Source organism: Triturus cristatus, chromosome 4_2 (genome assembly GCF_964204655.1).
Source record: "Triturus cristatus chromosome 4_2, aTriCri1.1, whole genome shotgun sequence".
Taxonomy (NCBI): Eukaryota; Metazoa; Chordata; class Amphibia; order Caudata; family Salamandridae; genus Triturus; species Triturus cristatus.
In genome coordinates this window covers 367948964-367970274 of record NC_140586.1, presented here as the reverse complement: position 1 = coordinate 367970274, position 21311 = coordinate 367948964, and the positions used below count along the sequence as shown (strand labels likewise).

The window sequence follows — 21311 nt, the reverse complement described above, 5'->3', positions numbered from 1 at the left end:
AATACAATGTGAATCATTCAGTTCTATTTCCCATCCTGTGTGCTCCTTAATTTACTTGGTCTATTTCATTTTATTGATCAGTCAGTCTCGAGATTTGAATTAAATGTATCTTGTGATGTGTCTGATAACTGATTTACACATTTATAACCTGTGAATATAATATCATTCAAAACAACCCCAAGGGTAATATTGTAAGTAACCACCACATGAATGCTATGTCAGGGTCTGGAGGCGAGGACTAGGCTCCTCCCTCCTCCCCCAACTCTCTCTAGCAACCCCCACAACAATGAGCCCACCAAACATAAACCACAGCTCCCATAAGGCCCCGGGAAAAAAAGAAAAAAAATGGACCATCCAATCACAACTCCCCAAATCCATACAAAAACCGGCGCAGGCACACCATCCCCCTCCCTCTTCGCTGCTCCACCAGCATGGAGATAAGTGCCTTTCATTCTTTAAAATCGTTGACCGTGTTTTTCTTGTGCGAGTGGGAACGATCAAACCCGCTGAATAGCATCGGTAAATGTGTGCTTTACTGTCTTGATTTATCTTGAGTGTGTTCATCACAACCCCAGAAATGTTTTTCGTTCCTATGAGGTCAAAGCGAGCAGCCCGGTTTCTCATACGCGTTGGGGGCAGCTGACCGCAAGGGCCTTGCATGTTTCCTGTTTAGCCTGCAGCACACCTCTACCCCCTGGAGGCCAGCGCTCGTCACTTTCTCTCTTCGAGTAAGGTGAAGTGCTTCCGGCCACAGTATCAATTACGGCAGAAGACTCTAAAAAAACTACTATGGCAGCATTTAGTTTTAGTTTTTTCAACTAAGAGATCCACTGCCTGGAGAATGACACCTGCAAAGCGGGTAAGACCAGCCTCCTCGATGCGTAATATATTGGGTAAAATCCCAGGCGGCTTTTTAGGCCCAAATAAACATGGGAGCCTGTCCCGCAAGACCCTAATTAATACACTTTCTGAAAGTGAGTCATTTATTATGTTTTACCCGGCCAATACTGCCTCCTTAGAGATTTACCTCCACAGATAGTCCCTTCTATACCACACTGTCCTTATGGAAGAGTGTGAGGACACAGAGGAGTATATGGAGGAGGAGGGTGTCACTTACCACCCAATTGATAATCAATTTTTCCAGGTAATGGATGAGTCAATATTCAAGGTGGTCTCACAGGTGGTAGCCCCTGGAGAAGATGATTATGCAGCTGCAGGTGCAGTGTTGAAGACCCCTCCAACAGAGGAAAGATATTTTGGGGCCCCAAGCCCCCGTACCTCCAGGCCAGTTGGCTGCGCCCCCAGCAGATAAACGCAAGTGTGCAGACGATCAGGGGGTGGATCTCGACGCCTTTGCCCGCTTTAAAAAGGGGTTCATGGACTCCCAACCCTTGCAACCTTACCCTCAGGACCCCTTGTACCTGAGGGGGTGACCTCTTCCTGCCCCACCCACAGATCCAGGGGACAGAAACGATTTCCCCAATACTTCTGATGGGGTCATGGACCTTAGCAGACCCTGGCGTCCTTCCTCCAACCCTGCCCTGCCCTGGACGCTTTGCCAGATAATAAAGGCCCCCCCTGACTCAGACCTGCTCGATCCTGATGACCTCTTACATCCGCGCGCAGCAGAATGATATCCTGCATCTAAGGTACCTGCCTACATGGAGGGCAGGCTGAGGAAGCCCATTGACAAGGAGGGGAGGAGCTGCATGCAGGCCGATTGCCCCAGAACATCCCTGGAAGGCAAGGTATTCCTCACACCCGAAATTGACCCCAACAATATACACAAAGCAACATAACAACACAATTAAAATATACCCAGGTGCATCGCAACAAATAGTCTAAATAAAGCACAACTGCAGCTGAATAAAAAAAACCATTGCAATAATGCCGCACAAGAACACAGCAACACAAAAAAATAATGCATCACTGCCACAACAAAATACAACACGGCAAGTGTGCAGAATTGTTTGTCCTGCATTAGAATCTCCACAATACTGTTTTCATACTACAGTGCTAAACGGTGTTTGGAGCAAGTGCTGCTTTGAAAATACCACAAAGGACAAGAAATGGCGCCAGAATAAAATGTTTTGTGATACGGCTCACTATATTTTTTTAATCCTTCAAGCAGAGATGGCTAACTAGATTTGATGGAGCAGGCGTCTTTAACGATTGAATAATCAAGTGGCCTTGAATAGACGGAGGGGCGGCACACCGCAGGAATGCGGGATCCAGCTGCTCAAACCACCTATTTAGGAAAGTTTGCATTACCTCTGCCAGCGGATGTTGCAACTGAATTAAGCCTGAATTGCAGCACCTTGCACCGCGGATTAAAAACCAAGGCCAGGCGGTATTTAAATCCACTTTCGTCAAAGCGCCGAGGAAGCTGGAAGGACCGGGCGAGTCTGATCGGCTGCAGCATGAAGGTGCTGGGGGTCTCCGTCCTGCTGATACTGTGGGCCTGCTGCGGTGCCCAAGGTAAGATGCTGCCGTACTGGGCAGAGTATGGGCGGGAGTGCTGTACACAGGGCCTGGCATCTTCGAACATAAACCGAGGCACATCTGTGAGACAGAGCGTGAAGACAGAGCTGGGCATTAATTGGGCAGAGTCTACTGTAGAAGGCAGGGACCTGGGGGCAGATGGACCTGCGGGTCTCGTTTCTCGTGGTCTTTCTTTAGCTACAAATAAAGCTGACTTCACTCTGTCCAAACAGGGAGGCGCCCTTCTGATCCTCGACAGCTCTGTCAGAATGCAGTCCAAGGATCCAGGGCCTAAAGTATGAAGCAGATTTTTCATCGTTGAAAACATATTTATTATTATTTATAAGCAGGGCACGAGTCCTAAAAAAAGAAGTGGGGGGACTAACCTAATTAATCAGTATGCAAGTGGCATCACAGCGCATGACATCGCAGCGCGTAATATCACAGCATGTGACATCACAGGGAGTGGCATCACAAGAAGATCTAAGCATATATATGAGTGCCTAAGCAGGTTTATCATGAGTACATTTGAGCAAATTGCGAGTATACAGGGAAACTCTCCTGATTTAGGCAGAAGATTCACACTTTTGTGAGTTACGCATGAAACAATGTTGCCTTTTGTCAGCGTAAACTTCCTCTACCCATAGTGCTTTAAAAGAAAAAATAGTGATATTTAAATTATTACAACGCCTCCTCAGGGGTTAATATGCGCTATATAAATGCTATTTATTTTGTGCAAATACCGGGAAAGATCAACACATCTGACGTTCTTACAGTGCATGCATATCTCCTAAACAGAGCCTGAACAAAGTAAAAAGCTGCCTATCTTAAATGTGTTTGAAGTGCTAACAAGGTGTGAGCCTTTGTCCCCCCCTGCATCTGCATCAGGTGTGAGGCTCCTGACTGCTGCCAGTCAGGAGACTCGAACAAAAGGAGGCCTGATGAAACCTCAAATTCGGCCTTTGTTATGGGCCCAACAGGAGTCCGAAATAAGAGAGCCCCATCCCGTCCCCGCCTGCACGTTGTTGCAGATCGAAGCAGAAACAACGTGCAGGCGCTGCTGAAAGTGTCCCAATGTTTGGAAATTACACTGGGGCCAATTCTGCATCTTTTTTAGTGGGGCTCAACTTCTTGGCAGGGTGGACGACGTCCACCTTAAGTAAAAAGTGGGTGGATGCCATCCACCTGCGTGTACCCCCGATTTGTGCCGTGTTTATAAGAAATGTCAGCTGAGATTTAAGCTCCAGATAAACAAAGTTATATTGCTATGGGTGCCAAATAAGTCATTGGTTTGCTACTTGCGCAAGTAGCGTTGGCCTGAATGTGCTGAATTCTACCACATGTTACGTTTTCAACAAGTAACGGGGCACACAGGGATCAGAATCGCATCTTGACAATCTGGCTTAAATGCTTCTGGCTGTGGTAAACTGAGAGAATTCGGTGCATGGTCTCGCCCGTGCTGAGCTTGCAATAAATAAATAAATATTAAGCGCTGGGGCCCTCATGTATTTCTGAGGAGCCCATCACAAGCGATGCTGAGTACCAATGCTGCATAGTCTTGACTCCACCTCATGAGACCCACACCCTATAATGTATAACAGAACAACTGTACCTCGGCACTCTCAACATTTACATCTCTATCCATGCCGGATTTGGGGTGTAATACTGAGAGCAGGGGCATATCACAGCCCTCGCTCCTCCATTTCACTTCCAAGGGCACACTTTAGCCCACAACCTCTGCGTTCTAGTTCTTAAGGTGACATTGGCAGTATTTGACTCTGGGGTCCATCCCTTTTTTGCATTAAGGAGTGAGACCTCGCACAGATTACTTGACTTGATTGTAATGTCATTGAATTGGTCCTAAATACGCTCTTCTTCATCCCACCTGAGTGGGGGATACATTAGATAGAGCACGTGCCTACTACTGAAGGCTGAACACATCCTTCCCAGGACCTACTCTTCTTGATGTGGATGTTTTCTACAATTGATCTGATACCAGCATTATCTAACTTAAGGGTCTTTGGACTCTGTTTTCATGCGACATTTTAATATTACGCGTTGGTTCGACAGTGCAGATTTTGAGTCATCATTCATTAACATTAAGCCTTGATGAAGTTACAATCGTAACGAAACGTGTCGGCTGCCTTCCTCGTTTGCCATCAAGGAGATTTAAAGAATGGGACCTCCATGTGCTAATTTGTAATACAATATATGTTTTTTTTTTGGATTGTTCTGTACCAAACAGGTCACTGTATTTTGAGTGAAATGCTGTCGTTAGTAATTAAATAGAACTTTGCATAATTGATTCCTCGGACTGGTTTCCTGTGAGCTGCCACATTGGGTTTTTGATATATGAATATGTTTTACTACACATAAATAGAGATGTAAGTTTTGAGAGTGCCAAGGTACAGTTGTTCTGTTAAGCATAGCACAGTAGTTTGGCTGAACTTCCGTGTGGTGACATCCCTGGTAGTTGGGTGTTTGCTTGTTGTCACCTTGAGGGGCACCAACACTGGTAACTTTCTACAGACAAATATAAATGCATATGTTACTTGCTATGGATATGCTACCGCATATACCACCACTACCTCCTATATATATTGTAAAGCCCTATAATGTATCTTTGTACCAGCCTTCTAGGTTCCTTTTTCAGCCAAACTTTTCCAAGTGTCACTGTTTTCTTATCATACGCTTCCTCGGTTTCTCTCTTTTCTGCCTTTCTCTCTTTGCTGCTTTGGATCAAAGTCTGATGTTAAAAAAAACTGGCTGCCAAAATAAGTGATGGTGCCCATGCCTGTAACTGCCAGTATAAATTAAGGACCAGTTAAAAGGAAATGCAGAATCTCTTTCCGCTACATCTCCGCTGTGGCGGGCCACCATAGTTTTTAGGTCAAGCCTATAGCGGCAGCGCTCATGCGCTGCTTGCTTTGCGAGGCATGCAGTATTCAGTATGGAGAGGAAGCTCAGTGGAAGCTCGGCCCACTCTCCGCCCAACTTTTTCATTGGCTTGTGTCTTTGTTTTTCCTAAATGCTGTTTTTTGATACATTATGAGCCTTGTTAGTCTTAGCCTTAGTACGGCCATGTCGTCATTCAATTCTTCCCATGGCTAATTGCCCCTTTACTTGGTTGTTACACCGCACCTTTTCTAATTTCTTTATTAAGTTTCTACTATCTCAAGCTTTGTTTACATTGAGCGGCCATTCCCGCTTTCACTTTCGAGGCAGCCGGGACAATGGTGGCCGTTCGTTTGCAATGCCATAGGTCTCGCTTGCAGATTTTTTTGTCTGTGAGTTTTCCTTTTCATCTGAGCAGCGTGGCCAGATACAGCAGAGTGAGGGAGGGCAAGCTTGCCCGGGTGCGTGTGGCAAAACATGGATCCCCATTAAATGCAGGGTGCAGCAGCAGGCTCTGATGGTCACGCTGCCAGGTTGAGGATCTCTGTGAGGCTCAGGCCGCTGATTGGTGCAAGGGCTGACCACGCCGGTTGTGCTGCTGTGCGTGCATTCGCCGGGATTCCTACCGATACTCAAACCCCTAGATACGCATGGCTACAGGGCACAGCAGGGAATCCACACATGAAAGATATATATTTTTTTACTAGTGCTGAATTAGCGTGTAGGTTTAGCAATCCCACACGCTAATATCAGGCAGAAAATCACAACATTACGATGAGCTGGCGGGTGTGTGCTCTGTCACTACACTCGGCAGATGTATGCTTGGCTGGCTTTTTACATTTACACATTTTACCTTATGTTTACGGAAATAAGTCCATTAAAGGTACAGATGAAGATTCTTACACAGGCAGTGGTCAGCTGTTTTTGCAGTGTTATTAAATATTTACTGCCAGATTGTGTTGATTGTTTTGTGTCGCCTGTGAAAGGGCTGACAGTAGAAAGAATCTTCCACACCCGACACTTGTCAACTTTTCAGACAGGATTCAAAGTGAAGCGTGGAGTGTTTGGTACAAGTGTCTGCATTTACATCCATAGCATGAAGAAATGCCTTGTTTTTTAAGACTTTTATTCCGATGTATAAAAAGATGAAATCATGTTTATAATTCTGTTCCTTATATGTGGACGTGTGTACCTATATTGGTAACTGTGTTATACTGCCAATTCCCTGACAGACGATTTATTTTTCAATGCATTCTTTGTGGTGCCACGCGTCTCGTGTGGGAGCTCACATTGTAGGTGTCACACAGCTTCACAGACTTTGACATCAAATGAATTTGTAAAATAAAATGTATATTGCCCACCCACAACAAATGTTCTGTGCTCTTCGCCTCTGCCAGTTTATGGCTACTGCTCTGTCTGTGATTACTGCTCTTAGTTACAGCCAGTTGCCCAATGAGAATGACAGCCTGCCGCAGGCACATGAAATGAGAATGACCTGCTGTTAAGAGTAGAAAAGGGAGACAATCTTGACCAGGGCCCTTCTGAGACTGGAGGCCATCGTCCAGGGACTTGTTGAGCAGGCTTTGTGCTGATCTTCTCTTAAAACATGACTGTGTTGGGGTTTTGAACAATGTCTGCAAGGTCTAATTTGCCATCTGTTTTTTAGCGGCGACAGCAGTGTCAGGGTGGTCTTATGCCGCGGACTCACCACACCAGCGTGAGTCTCATAGTGAGAGCAGGTTGCACAGGCCTGAGGCACTGCAGCATGGCTCGCTGTCTGACTCTGAAGCAGACAGGCAGGCTAGCGACTTCTGCAGTGCCCACCAGCAGCCCCTTTCAGTGGATCATTCTATCAAGAGACTCCGGTAAATCAGATATTAATTTAATAATCTGGTGGTGCCAACATTTGAAATGTTTGTTACGAGATTGGGGAGAGGACTCCAACACGTCATAGCACCATGCAAATGGGCACACTACAGTTGTCTGTCTGTGCTGTAAAGGCAGGGCCATCTAAGGTGAAAGTTTTGTCTAACTAAACTAGCAGTTTTGCAGATTTATTAGTGCAAAGGCTTCAATATTCATGCTTGACAGTGGCAGCAGGTACGAAGCAGCAACCTTCATTTTCCCAGCACAGTCTGACTTGCTAAGTCAGAGATGAGGCAGGTGATTAATGTTCCTGCTGGAGAGAGGTCAGAGTTTTGCCTACTAGCAGTTTTCACTCTCACCATTAAGTGCAAAGAGTTAATATACCTACTGCAAAGAAAGCCCACCAGCATATTGTATTGTATTGAACTGTATTGTATGCTGATAGCTCAGTGGGTTGCTGCTTTTGTCACAGAGATCCCTTTTTTACATGTGGTTCAGCCACTAACTGGAGCTGAGGTTGGGGTAGAGGGTGCTGATTAGTTAGAAATTAAATAATAGCTTTAAAAGCACCTGCTGCAGAGTTTGACTTTTTTGTTGCTCAAATAAGTGTGATTTCCGATATTTGTCTGTTTCCATGGACTTCATTGCATGATTTTGGTCGCTAGAAATTGCCACTCTAAACGTCACACATTTAGTCATTGAATGACTCTCATAAATCCAAAGAATCTATGAAAATGTCACACATAAGCAATCTGAAACATTAGCAACTATGCTCAAATAGGTGTAATTTCTGATATATATATATATATATATATATATTCACTGAAAAAAACCATAGGTTTCAGGGGTGTTATAGTTAGCTGGCCTTTTCACTTGTACAAAACCATTGAAATTCCCCCGTTATAGTTAGTTCAGCTAACTATAACTCGCGCGCCCGCAATGCACTGCTGATGACGTCACATATTACATCACTCATGACATGGTCAGTGACATCACTCATGACATCACTGATGACATCTCATATGACATCACTGATGACATCACTGATGACATCATCCAGTGAATGTGTGTTTTTCTGAAAATTAAATATGTTTTATATATGTATATCTCAAGGTCGATGGAAGAATAAATGGGTATATAAGTGTCTAAATGGATGATTTGTTTTTGAAAAATTGATTGTGTAACTGACTGATTAAGTGTATCATAGTGAATACATGGCTTAGTGAGTAATGGTTAAATATGTAAATATCTGTATCAGTCTCTCACTTTGTGTATAAGTGGCTGCATGGGTTGGTGAGTAGCTACATGGGTGTCTCTATAGGTTATTAGTTGGTTTTTTGAGTATCAGTCTGAGTGTCTGCATGGTTCGGTGGGGGGTATTACGTAGTGCATAGGTGCATGAATGAGTGACTCACTGTTTGTATGTGTTGAAGACAGCATGTGTGCAGGACTGTATGGGTGGATGAGTGTGTGTATGGGTGTGTTAGTGAGTGAATGACTGTCTCAATAGTGTCTTTATGAGTAACTACATATGTTTTAAACTAGTATATGTGTTTAAAAGACTAAGTATGTGTAAGTTTCCGTAGAAGTAAGTGTGGTGGTGTGTGTATAACTGTATATGCAAGTAAATGTATGTTTGATTCTTTATTAGCATGAGTGACTATGTGTGTGAGTAACTCTATGGATAAGTGGCATTGTGTAACAGGATGTATAGGTGTATGAGTACATATGATGAGTGAGTACATGTATGAGTGACTGTATAGGACTGTTGGTGAATGAGTGGATGTGTATGTGGATCTTAGAATTACTGAAGAGGTTGTTGTAACTGGTATTGGTATGTCCATTGTTTTGAAAAGTTTAGTCTCTATTTTTGAATGTGTGTATCAAAGGTTATATTAGGGTATGAGGAGGTCTGCCACTCTATCACAAGGATGATGTCATCAGTGATGTCATCAGTGATGTCATTTGATATGTCATCAGTGATGTCATGAGTGATGTCACTGACCATGTCATGAGTGATGTAATATGTGACGTCATCAGCAGTGCATTGCGGGCGCGCGAGTTATAGTTAGCTGAACTAACTATAACGGGGGAATTTCAATGGTTTTGTACAAGTGAAAAGTCCAGCTAACTATAACACCCCTGAAACCTATGGTTTTTTCAGTGAATTTCTGAGGTTTTTTAAATGCTAATTCCTAACTATAACGTGCCTGAAACCTATGTTTTTTTCTGTGAATTTTAAAGGTTTTTTAAATGCTAATTTCTAACTATGCCTACAGAGATAGGACATGTGAAGAAAGAAGAAAAAATGCACAGAAAGAAAAAAAAGAAGTGCAGAAAGAAGCAACAGAAGTCCTCAAAGACAAAGAAAAGTGCAGGAAGAAGGATAACGTGCAGAAAGAACAAAAAGAAGAGCAGAAAGAAGCCTTGTTGCAAAATCATCAACTTTTTCAAACACATACTGGTGGTAACTGAGTCTGACTAACCAGTCCTAGAGCCAGTGCTATGTTAAAAGACACTTAGAATACAGTGAAAACACCTACATACACTAGGAAACATTATGCGTTGGGGTCTCCCTGTGATTAGCATGACCTCCTCTGTAAGCCCCTAGTATATAATAGGGCAGGGGGATTAAAACTACCTCTTAAAACAGGCCACAGGGCGTTTTTGCACACGTTAACTCAGGCCCCGTCCCCTCCCTTCACCACTGAGTAAACACGCCCTGTGTCCGTTTTTAGTTGGGAGATTAAGTTCATTTGAATCCTGAGGGTCCCTAGGGTCCAACTAGCCCACTGGGTACCTCCAGTAAGTGCCACAGAGCTGCGTTGCAGAGAGGTGTAAAAAGTGGCACGGCCTGGACCACCTCTCTGCAATGCAGCTCAGTGGCGCTTACTGGAAGCACTTGGTGGGCTAGTTAGCCCCCAGGGGCCCTCAGTATTGAAGGGAAATTATATCCCCAATTTAAAACGTGCCATAGTGCGTGTTTGCACACGTCACCTCAGGCCCCGTCCCCTTCCTTCACCACTGTGTAAACGCGCCCTGTGGCTGTTCTAAGTTGAGAGATTAAGTCCCCTTGAATCCTAAGGGTCCTTAGGGTCAAACTAGACCACTAGGTACCTCCAGTAAGCGCCACAGAGCTGCATTGCAGAGAGGTGTAAAAAGGGGCTTGGCCTCAGAACACCTGTCTGCAGCGCAGCTCCCTGGCGCATACTGGAGATGCCTGTTGGGCTAGTTGGCCCTCAGGGACCCTCAGTATTGAAGAGGAATTAATTCCCCAACTTACAACTCGCCAGGGGGCGCGTTTGCAGAGTGCTGCAAGGAGGGGGCGTGGCCTCCAGCACGATGCCAGTCTTTTATTTATTTTAATTTTTTAAGAAGGGGAGCTGTGTGGTTCCCCTTCTTATTCTAATTTATTGGCCCTGATGACCCCATCCCCCAGGGCCTGTGTCCTAATTATATTTTTTTGACCCCAATCCCCAGGGCCGGCCACTGTTTTTTATTATTTTTAAAAAATATATATTTATAGACACACCTAGGATATGCTGGACAAACCGTACGTACCTATCACCATGACGATTTGCGTGATATTCATTAAAAGGCGACTATGCATACAATGAATCCACGTGGAATGTATTTACACCACTAGTGAAGCTCTGACATGTCTGATGCCCTACCGTGCCTAATCCCGATAGACACCCTTGTCGTTTATTTATACAAACATGGGTAGCTATTGACGGGCACATTTAATACACATGCACACCAAGCCATTCAAAGGGGATTCGACAAAAATTCGACCAAAACTATGCAAGAAACCCCCCTCATGGTTAATAAAACACACATCCACTGCCGGATGTGTAATACTTTTTATTTTACTCTCTGGAAAGGAGATGAATCTCACTTGAGAGTCACAGCGCGCTCTTGGCAGAGCCCAATGCTGTGTTACACCCACCATTGCCTGCTGAGTGCCACACACCTCTGTGTTGTATTCCACTAGCTAGTGCATATGCTATGACACTCTCTAGCCCATGTGCACTGTAACACCACCCCGTGAATATGTCATGCCACACTTGTCTTCGCACGGGTTATATTGCCCCATCTAACGTGCCTTCCTCGATGCCTATGTTATAACGCACTGTGCTATGCCATACATATTGCAATCTGGGATCCATATCTTTGTCACAGTGCATATACAACGTTACACTCCCCAGCACATATTTTATATTACAACTTTAGAGACTAGTTAGGTTACACAACACTGCCCTGTGCATGTTACACTCCAAGGCGCATATCGCATAGCACGCGCTAGTGCCTGTGCTATCTCGCGCTCTCCAATGAATCTGTCATTGCGCACAATGTATTGCATATTATATTTCACGCCCGGTTCATCTTATATCACACTTTTTGGTGCATAGTTTATACCATACACTATATCTAGTTTTCATTTTCAATCGTGCTCTCAGGACTATGTTCTATATAACACTGTGTTCACCTACCCTTTTCACAGGCATTACATTTTGCGATAGGGAGTGGAGGGTCAGGGGGTGTTTCTGCCAAGTGAGACTGGAGTCACAGTCACAAACGTCATCTTCTTCCTGAATAAAAGTGAGATTATGCTGCATACTTGTTCATATTTTAAGTAGTTCGCACAGACACACGTTTTAAAAACAATAAAGTTCCTAATACCCGCCTTCTCTGAACAGTTAGCTTGCTGCCCCATCCCCCTCCTCCCTATCCTCTGTTGTGTGAATCCATGGACTAGCCTCCACCCTCCTGCCATGCCTGGTCTGATGTGCTGCCACTGCCCTCAATTTAGTATGATGTACCAGTCCACTCCTCCTGCCCTCCATTGCCCAATTCTATGCCCCATCATTGACCTCCTGCTTAAACTCTGTGCTTAGCTTGCTGCCCCTATTCTCCTTCCCCCTGCCCTCCGATGTCTTTGTGCATGCCCCTGCTCCATCCTTTTTGCCCACCATGTTCCATGGACCTGCCACTCCTATCTACTCTGAGTGTTCTGTTGAGCTGCCACTCCCCTCCCACCTGCCTAGCATTGTCAGATGACTGTAACCTCTCCCTGCCACCTCCACCCTGCCTGTCCACATGCCATGCCCCTATCCTCTTCCTCCTGTCCTACATGGTCCATTGTACTGCCACACCCTTCTGCCCTCCCTGGTCTGTTGTGCTGCAACTGCTCCTCCTGCCTGCCCCGTGCGGTCTGTTGTGAGGCCCCTTCCCCTGAACTTTCTTGTCTGTGCACAGGTCCTGACCCTCCCTTCGATCCTCCATCGTCCTTTGTGCATGCCCCTGCACCCTCCTTCTTGCCCATCATACCCATTGTGCTGCCACTAACCCTCCCACTTGCCATGCATGGTCTTCTGTGCTGCCATGGCCCCTCCCACCTTCCCTGTGTGGTCAGTTAGCTGCCCCTGAACCCCTCCCACTTTCCCTCCATGGTCTGTGTGTATGCCATCACAGTCTCACTGTTGCTCTTCATGGTGTGTCTTGCTTCTAGTGCCCATCCTGCCTGACCTCCATGGCTGTCTTGCTGCTCCTGCCCTGCCCCCTTGCCCCCAGCCCTCTGTTTACATGTGCAGACCCCCTACTCCCTCCCTCCTGGCTTGTCTGTTCCATTGTAATGCCCCTGATCCGTCCCTCCTGCCCTTTATGGTCTGTTATGCTGCAGCTTTCTCTCCTGTCTGTCCATTATGGTCAGCTAGCTACCATTGCCTCTTGCCCCTCTGTTCTCTGTTGTCCATGTGCATGGTCCTGTCCCCTCCCTCTTGCTTTCTATGGATTGTTGTGCTGCACTCCTGTCCCGCATGCCCTGTGTGGTGTATTGTGCTGCTGCAAACCCTGATGCCTGCCCTGCAGGGTCAGTTTGGTGCACCTCTCCATGTCCCTCCTGTCCTCTGTTATCCAAGTCCATGTCCCTACCCCATTTCCTTCCATGATCCAATGTACCATATTTGCGAACATTTTGAACTTGGTAAGAGGGAGATTTTGAAAAAAAACTGGGGTATTGATTTTCCCCTTTGCGTTACATTGAAAAAAAGAGATTGTAGACAGGAGACAATTCAAATAAAGCCCATTTGAGCTTAAAAACATTGAACATTTCCTGGCTGAATCGGGTCTGTTGGCATGTATGGTTGTACTACCATTGCCTCTTCCTTCTGCCCACAATGGTCTATTACATTGCCACAGCCTCTCTTGCAAGTCCTGTATTGTTGGTTTGTTGCCCCTGCCCCCCTTTCCACTGCCCTCCATAGTCTGTTGTGCTGCCACGGCCCTTCCTGCCTGCTCAGTGGGGTTAAATTGTTGCCTTTGCACCCTCCTACCTGCCTTCAATTTTCAGAGTCCGTGCCCCTGGCCTCTGCCTCTCAACAGTATCCTAATGAACAACTAGATTGCTAACATTCTATATTTATTACAAAAGTGTGGAACGCCTGACGTCATCTTGATGTAATCAAAACTGTAATACCTAGAGCATTTCCTTTAGAAATTACATATATGAGAGGGTCTTATTGGCATCAAAATTATGGTTAGTGCTCTAAAAGACTAAAATAAGGACATATTTTCTGAGTTTGCAAATAGCGACAAAGCACTTTTAAATTATTTGTTACCTTTATGTTTTTTTATCCAGTTGACCACTTGATTAAATGTTGCACTTAGGGGAGAGGATGTGGTGTTACTTCCAGAACTGCAGACTTTGCAACTGGGGAACCAGGTTGGAGTTTCTGCTTCAGCTCGACATTCTGTGATTCTGGTCAAATCACTTAATCTCCCCATGTCTACAACCAAAATGAATTTGTTCTTGTGTGATGTAACCAATGCTCATGTAAAGCACTCCAATACCTGACAAGTCTGCACTATATAACACTGCAAAAACCCAAAATAATAAGTGTTTTGCACACTTCTGTCATTGGGCTATATTTGGGCTACATCTGGGTGATTTTGGGCTACATTTGGGCTCTTTTGTCTCCGGTGGCCATCTTGGGAGATTTATTTGTTATGAAGTTTCCTAATTTCCTCATGTACTGCAGTCTCCTCAGTAGGAAATGCTTTCAGTTTTTTACTTTGATTCCATCATGAAGGTATTCAGATATGTCACACATTTGCCATAAATTCTGAATGTTAGCACTCTAGTTGCTCATTAGATTACTGTAGTAAAACTACTGTTCACCATGGAAGTCTGCTCCTGGTATTAAAAGTGCATGTTTCAGTCTGCATGTCAGAATTCTTTAATGAAATAGAAGAGGATTTGAGAAGTCACTTAAAATGTGCCCTCATTTTCTTTCTTCAGCATTAATCATAATTTCTATGGCAAAATGAACCCCCTCATTGTGTTCCTTTTTAAATTAAATGTTTTAAGTGTTACCAGTTTATTCCAATCAAGATGGCTTCAGGTGTGCCATACTTTTGTCATAATGAAGACAGTAAGTGCTCTAGTTGTTTTTAAGAACACTCTGGGACATTCTGTCATTGGGCTATACTTGGGCTACATCTGGGTGATACTTGGGCTACATTTGGGCTCTTTTGTCTCTGGTGGCCATCTTGGGAGACTTATTTGTTATGAAGTTTCCTAATTTCCTCATTTACTGCAGACTCCTCAGTAGGAAATACTTTCAGTTTTTTACTTTGATTCCATCAAGAAGGCATTCAGATGTGTCACACATTTGCCATAAATTCAGAATGTTAGCACTCTTTTTGCTCATTAGATCACTGTAGTAAACCTACTGCTCACCAGGAAAAACTGCTGCTGGTATTGAAAGTGCATGTTTCAGTCTGCATGTCAGAATTTTTTAATGAAATAGAAGAGGATTTGAGAAGTCACTCAAAATGTGCCCTAATTTTTCTTTCTGCAGCACTAATCATACTTTTTATGGAAAAATGAGCCCCCTCATTTTGTTCCTTTTTAAATTAAATGTTTTAAGAGTTACCACTTTAATCCAAGCAAGATGGCTTCAGGTGTGCCATACGTTTATCATAAGTAGGACTGTTAGCGCTCTAGTTGTTCTTTGGAACACTCTGGGAAGCTGCAGTAGAACACAAAGGAATCAACTGACAGTCTCTGCCCTTGTTGGATGTACACGTTTTACTGAGAATGTCAGACTTCATTCTCACATGACTGAGAAAGATAATGTGAATTTACAGAAAATAAGCTCTCAGTTTAGCTTATAGATCACCTTCCAAACCTCTGTGGGAAAAGCATGAGAAAATATTTTTCTCTCAATCATGATATCCCAGCAGAAGGCTTTTTCACATGGTGAAATCACCTTAGAACATACCACAATTCCGAAAATGAGTATGGTACCAACAACAAATGATTTATAATGTAACTAAAGTCTTAAAACCTTCTATTAACTGCAATGCTTTTTAATGAGGTGCTATCATGTATATTGGTCCCAAGATGGCTGCCAACACTTCTTGGATGAAGTGCTGACAGCCAATCAGATCTCAGGATGAGATGTGTGGTTAGGCTCCGCCCACATATATATATGATTTTACTTTTGATTTTCTCAGGAACTACTGAACAGAAAAAAAGCACACGGTTGGGTAATCCTTAATGATTATGGTCCAATGCAACCACAGGCTTACCTCAACGTGGGCATGAACTTAAGAATGAAAGAGAAATTTTTAAAAATGCGTCTGGGCGTAATCCCGGTATATCCTCACCTACCGCCCTGGATAAGGAAAAATCTTGATCCACAATGCCGTTTGTGTAAAGCAGGAAAGGAAGACCTTGTCCACGCAGTGTGCATTTGCCCCAAACTGAAAGATCTGAGATGCAAATTCCTGCGAGACTCCTTCAAATCTTATGGTATACGGACATGCAGACAGGCAGTCAAACTTTGCTTCAATCCCAGCAAAACAAAACTAAACTGTCAGGTCGTAAAATTCTTTGAACTGGCCGGAGTCAGATATATGAGTGCTTGAGGACTGTTGATTTTAACAATGCAGCACTTTAATCTGAATCAACTTGGCAAACTCACAGGACAGAGAGAAATTTTAAATATCCTTTGGTTAATTGTCTTTGCAATTTTTAATTGTCCTTTTAATGTTTTTTATTCGATTTGTAAAGATTTTAATTAATCACGTACAAATAAATAAATATTTACTTACTTATATTTACTGAACAGATTGACACCAGACCTGCAAAAGGCACATTCCTGACCTGAGGACTACCTCTCTGCCAAATTTCAAGTAATTCTGTTCTGCCTTTCGGGCTGTACTTTGGACTAAAGGTCCCTATGGAAAATTGCATGGGGAAAACGCGTTTTGGGACCCCCCTTTTTTCTCAGCCCCTGCTTGACGAATCCCCCCGAGACTTTCAGGGTAGGAGCGGAGCGGAGCGCCCCACCTATTTTATAAATTTCGCGAGGATTCGTCAACCGGCGCCAAAGTTATTCCAAATAGAATGTTGCGGATTTCTTATGGAAACACGGTCCTAACTACAACTATCTACTGGCGACCGCCACAGTAGAACTTGAGAGATTACGTAAGCATGAAGTGTCCAAATGGTGGGAATGTACATCTCTGAAACGTTACCTCGACGTAGGCCGTATTCCTAGGGGGCTGAGGATTTTAGTAGCACCTACTTACGAGAATCCAGATCCTGCGATGTAACAGGAAAGGGCAGACAACAATGCGCAATCCTCCAGGAACATGCTACAGATCTTAATTAAGTACGCCACTACCGACAGAGAAAAAATAATGGTCAGAATTGAAGAAATCTACAATGAGCTTAAGAATTGGACCAAGAAGAAGTAAACAAAAGTCTTGAGGAAATCAAAACCAGAGTGATGAAACATGAACAAAACATCAAGGAACGTAAAGCCGTGAAATTTCAACGAGACAGAAATGACTATTTACAAGGAAGGATCTATACCTTTTCAAGGAAATTTGACAATATCCGCCGACAACAAATGTCATCAGCAGGCACCAGTACAACAAGACCAGTGGTACCCAGCGAATCTGAACTAAGTTCAGAGATTGAATCCGACACTGAAGCTATGAGCAGTACTACTCAGACATGCAATGCACCTACACCTGTAGAAGAATTTGGTTTTTTACGCATGGAGCGCATGATGAGTTTACGACCAAGACCAATGCGCCAAGACCAAATGTCCCAAGCACAAAGTCAAAAAGGAGACGAAGGAAAGACAGGAGATGGGGCAAACACAACACAAAGAACAGGCAACCCGGTATACAGAAGGAACAGACGCAGATAGACATGGACATAGATAGTCAAAATACAGTTATAAACCTTACGAACATGGCGTTGACTAAAGAAGAAGAAAGAATCCTTTCCCTTGGCTTATCGTTCTGTACCAACACAAATTTTGACTACACACAAACTAGGGTAGATCTATATAATTTTACCAATGCACTAAAACTACGTAAACATTTTTTCAACAGCCCAAGTACCAATACTGAAGCCAACAAGGAGATATCAATCACTCCACGATTGGAAGGACTTAATGTGGCTGATATGACTATTCTAAAAGACAGCACAGAACTGGCATATGAACAAGAATCCTGCCCTATCACCACAATAGAGGCAGCAACCAGATCTGACTTAAATATCTTGGAATCAATCCCAACACCCTTCAAACCCAAGTCTGTATTTACACCACTCATGCCCAAGGATGGCATCGATATCTGTGCAGAAAGGGTAATCAAAGACCTCAAGGATTTGGCCATTAAGAGTAGTAACGATTTCACGAAAACTAAACATAACGTCAGAATTGAATATGCTAATGTTATGAAGAAAATCAAGGACAGAACTGACATTGTAGTGCGTTGTTCTGACAAAGGGGGAAACATAGTCCTTTGGCCCATTGAAATGAATAATACAGAGGCATTAAATCAATTACAAGATAGAGAGTGCTACAACCGTATCAGCGCTACAAGTATCATTAGCGTGAAAGAAAAATATCACAAGAATCTATATGAATGGAGATGTGGTGGTCTTATCTCGAAAGTTGAATTCGATTTTCTGAAAAATGATTACCCCATCACGCCTCAACTATACCTTCTCCCGAAGATACATAAAAATGCCCAGATTCCTTCTGGTAGGCCAATTATATCTGCAATTGGCAGCCTATTCGAAAACACCAGCAGATTCATCGATTATTTTTTACAACCATTTGTTAAGGAACTTCCAGCCTACATCAGAGACACTGGTGACCTTTTAGTGAAAATTTATGATCTATCATGGCATGATGATTATGTCCTTATGACCCTCGACGTGCAAAGCCTGTACACAAGTATTAGACACAAAGATGGCCTAAATGCTCTTAAACACTACTTAGGCACCAGACACATAGGTTTACATTAACACACACTCATCCTTTTGCATATGGCGGAGTGGTGTCTGGAAAATAATATCTTCATCTTTGATAGGCTACTGTACAAGCAAATGCAGGGAACTGCCATGGGTACCTGCTTCGCCCCCAGCTATGCTAATTTGCATATGGGCTGGTGGGAGGAGCAGGTACTCATGAAGAAACATGAAAGCTACCTCATGAACCATGTCATTCTGTATAAAAGATATATAGATGACATCTTCATCCTGTGGCAAGGCACTGAACAGAGCGCAATTGACTTTGTGTCTATTATCAATGACAACTCTCTCAACCTTAACTTCACATGTGCTACCAGTAAAGAGTCCATTGTCTTTTTGGATCTAGAATTGTACATAGAAAATCGAAAAATACAATCAAGGACGTTTAGGAAACCAACGGCAGGCAATGCTATCCTTGATGCCAGCAGTTTCCATCCCCGTAATCTTATAGAAAGCATTCCTTATGCTGAATGTTTAAGGATGAAACGCAATTTTAGCACCCAAGACAGTCTCAACACCTCTATGGACAGTCTCTTTACACGACTAAAAAACAGGGGCTACAAGGCCAAAACATTGAGATTAGCGAAACTGAAATGCGATAATCTTAAAAGGGAAGAACTAATCTTTAAGGTTAGTGAACCACAAACACCGAATACCATAGACAATACACCCAGACTCATTACTGGTTACAATACCTACCACATGAACCTAAGAAAGATCATATATAGACACTGGCCTTTAGTGCGCAATGATCCTACAATAGGACCAATATGCACAAAATTCCCTCAGTTGACATTCAGAAGGGCGAAGAGCATGCAACATGAATTGGTAACTAATGCACCTGCACTCGCTAAGGGGGGACCTGGCTTAAACCACAGAGGGGCTTTCAGAAATGCTCCAAATGCAAGGCCTGTAAACATGGTGTGAACACGAGAACCATTCCACTTCCCCTTAGAAAAACCCCTTTTGAAATCCGGGGAAGTTATTCTTGCAAAACGGATTTCGCAGTATATGTCCTTCGCTGTACCTGCAATAGGATGTATGTAGGCAGTACGATACATCCTGTACATGTCCGGATACTGCAACACCTAAGGGCCATCACCAACAATGACCCGACATACCCGGTAGCGAGACATATTAATTCACATCATGAGGGCAGAATAGACGAAATTTCCTATTTTGTAATTGACAGTATTGCCAAAAACATAAGGGGAGGGAACAGACAACTGAATCTGAGGAGACTTGAATCCAGATATATCATCCTTCTGGATAGCAAGATTCCTAATGGGATGAATGCTGACGAAGCGCTAAATGTACATCTTTGAAAAATCTTGCATTTGTCTACCAGCTGTGTACCTATCTTGCTCCTGAATTCCGAAACGAAAACATGTGGATCTTTCTCTTTTATCATAACATTCTTTATTTTTATTTTATCTTTCTGGCACACAACCCTCTAAGTCTCTCTTTCTTTTTGACAAGCCGTAGTACCTCATGAACACCTTGCTTATCTGCCCACTTGGGCTTCAAAAATGTACGCCAATCTAGTTGATACATTAGAAATTTCATTTGGTTTACCATTTGTTAACCAGCTCCGATATACCTCAGTGCTAAATTATCTTTGTATGTACATACATAATTTAAACTGTGGCACGTCTACACACTGGTGTACTATTCCACCATCCAATATGGATTCAAATTAATACACGGTATATCTAATAGTTCAAAAATGTATTGGTGTTTCTCCATATAGAATGTATCTCATTTAACTATTGGATTTATAATTTTCGATACATTGTTTAGACATACCTGATACTTCTTTTATGTCTATGATGAGAGTTGCTGTGACAACCATGGTGGTTTGTGCCTTACATTTGTAAATATAAGTAAACACTATAGAGGGACCAGATGTAGTGAACAAGGCGGTTTTACCCGTCGAAACGCGTCTGGGCGTCCTGTCGAAATAAACATTGCTTTGATGCATCGTCCCATGGTGTCAGCGCCTGTCTTCATATGCCAGAAACTCAGGATTGGTAAACAAGAAGCCCATGAAACCGGCACTGAGGAAAGCCAATCAAGGCTGAAACGGGTCTGCCAAAAGCGTTTCATGGACCTGTGACACCGCGCGCAAGAAATTCAATAAAGCCGTTTTCTGTACCCCGGAGCTGTGTCGTGCTTTCTATCTACCTGGAGAGAGCATTTGGTTCATGTTTTGCCAGCAAGCTGTCGCTGGCTTCACGACACGCCCTCTCGTTCAGGAGTAACGTGGTTAAATCAGCACCTTTGGACTCTGCATTGTACTGCAATCACACGCTACCCCCCCAGCAGTTTGATGGACTACTGAAGCTGGATTTCTGCAACGGGGAGAGAGGAGGTAAATTGATTACCTGATAAGGGATCCTTGAATGGCTTTTGCATCCCCCTGGGCACTCAAGCTGGTGTGGGGCCCGATATCCAATATTTATTGGGACATCACTTGGTGTTGGGCTTGCCGTCATTACTTAAGAGGCAACCCTAGAGGACTCCAACTTCCAGCATGCAATGCGCCTGGCAGGATGAATGCGAGAGGTTTGACACACCCTTGAGATGGAGGAGGGCCAAGTAATCACCTGACAGGGAGTGGTCATTATAACATCTGCGTTTGACCCCCAAGGACAACAAGAAGCCCATGAAACTGGCACTGAGGAAAGCCAATCAAGGCTGAAACGCGTCTGCCAAAAGCGTTTCA

The 21311-nt window shown here is 43.7% G+C and overlaps 1 protein-coding gene across 5 annotated transcripts in view; it reads left to right on the top strand.

Moving 5' to 3' along the window:
* The first annotated feature begins 2377 nt into the window (after positions 1 to 2377).
* LOC146833904 (complement factor H-like) overlaps positions 2378 to 21311 on the top strand; it is a 1264875-nt gene continuing 1245941 nt past the window's right edge. For 4 of the 5 annotated variants that reach the window (XM_085601813.1, XM_085601812.1, XM_085601811.1 and 1 more), the window contains exon 1: positions 2378 to 2478. In XM_085601813.1, coding sequence (XP_085457939.1) covers positions 2421 to 2478 — 58 coding nt within the window. In that variant the 5' untranslated portion in view covers positions 2378 to 2420. The remainder of the gene's footprint in view (positions 2479 to 21311) is intronic. The other variant, XM_085601814.1, reaches the window with a different exon arrangement.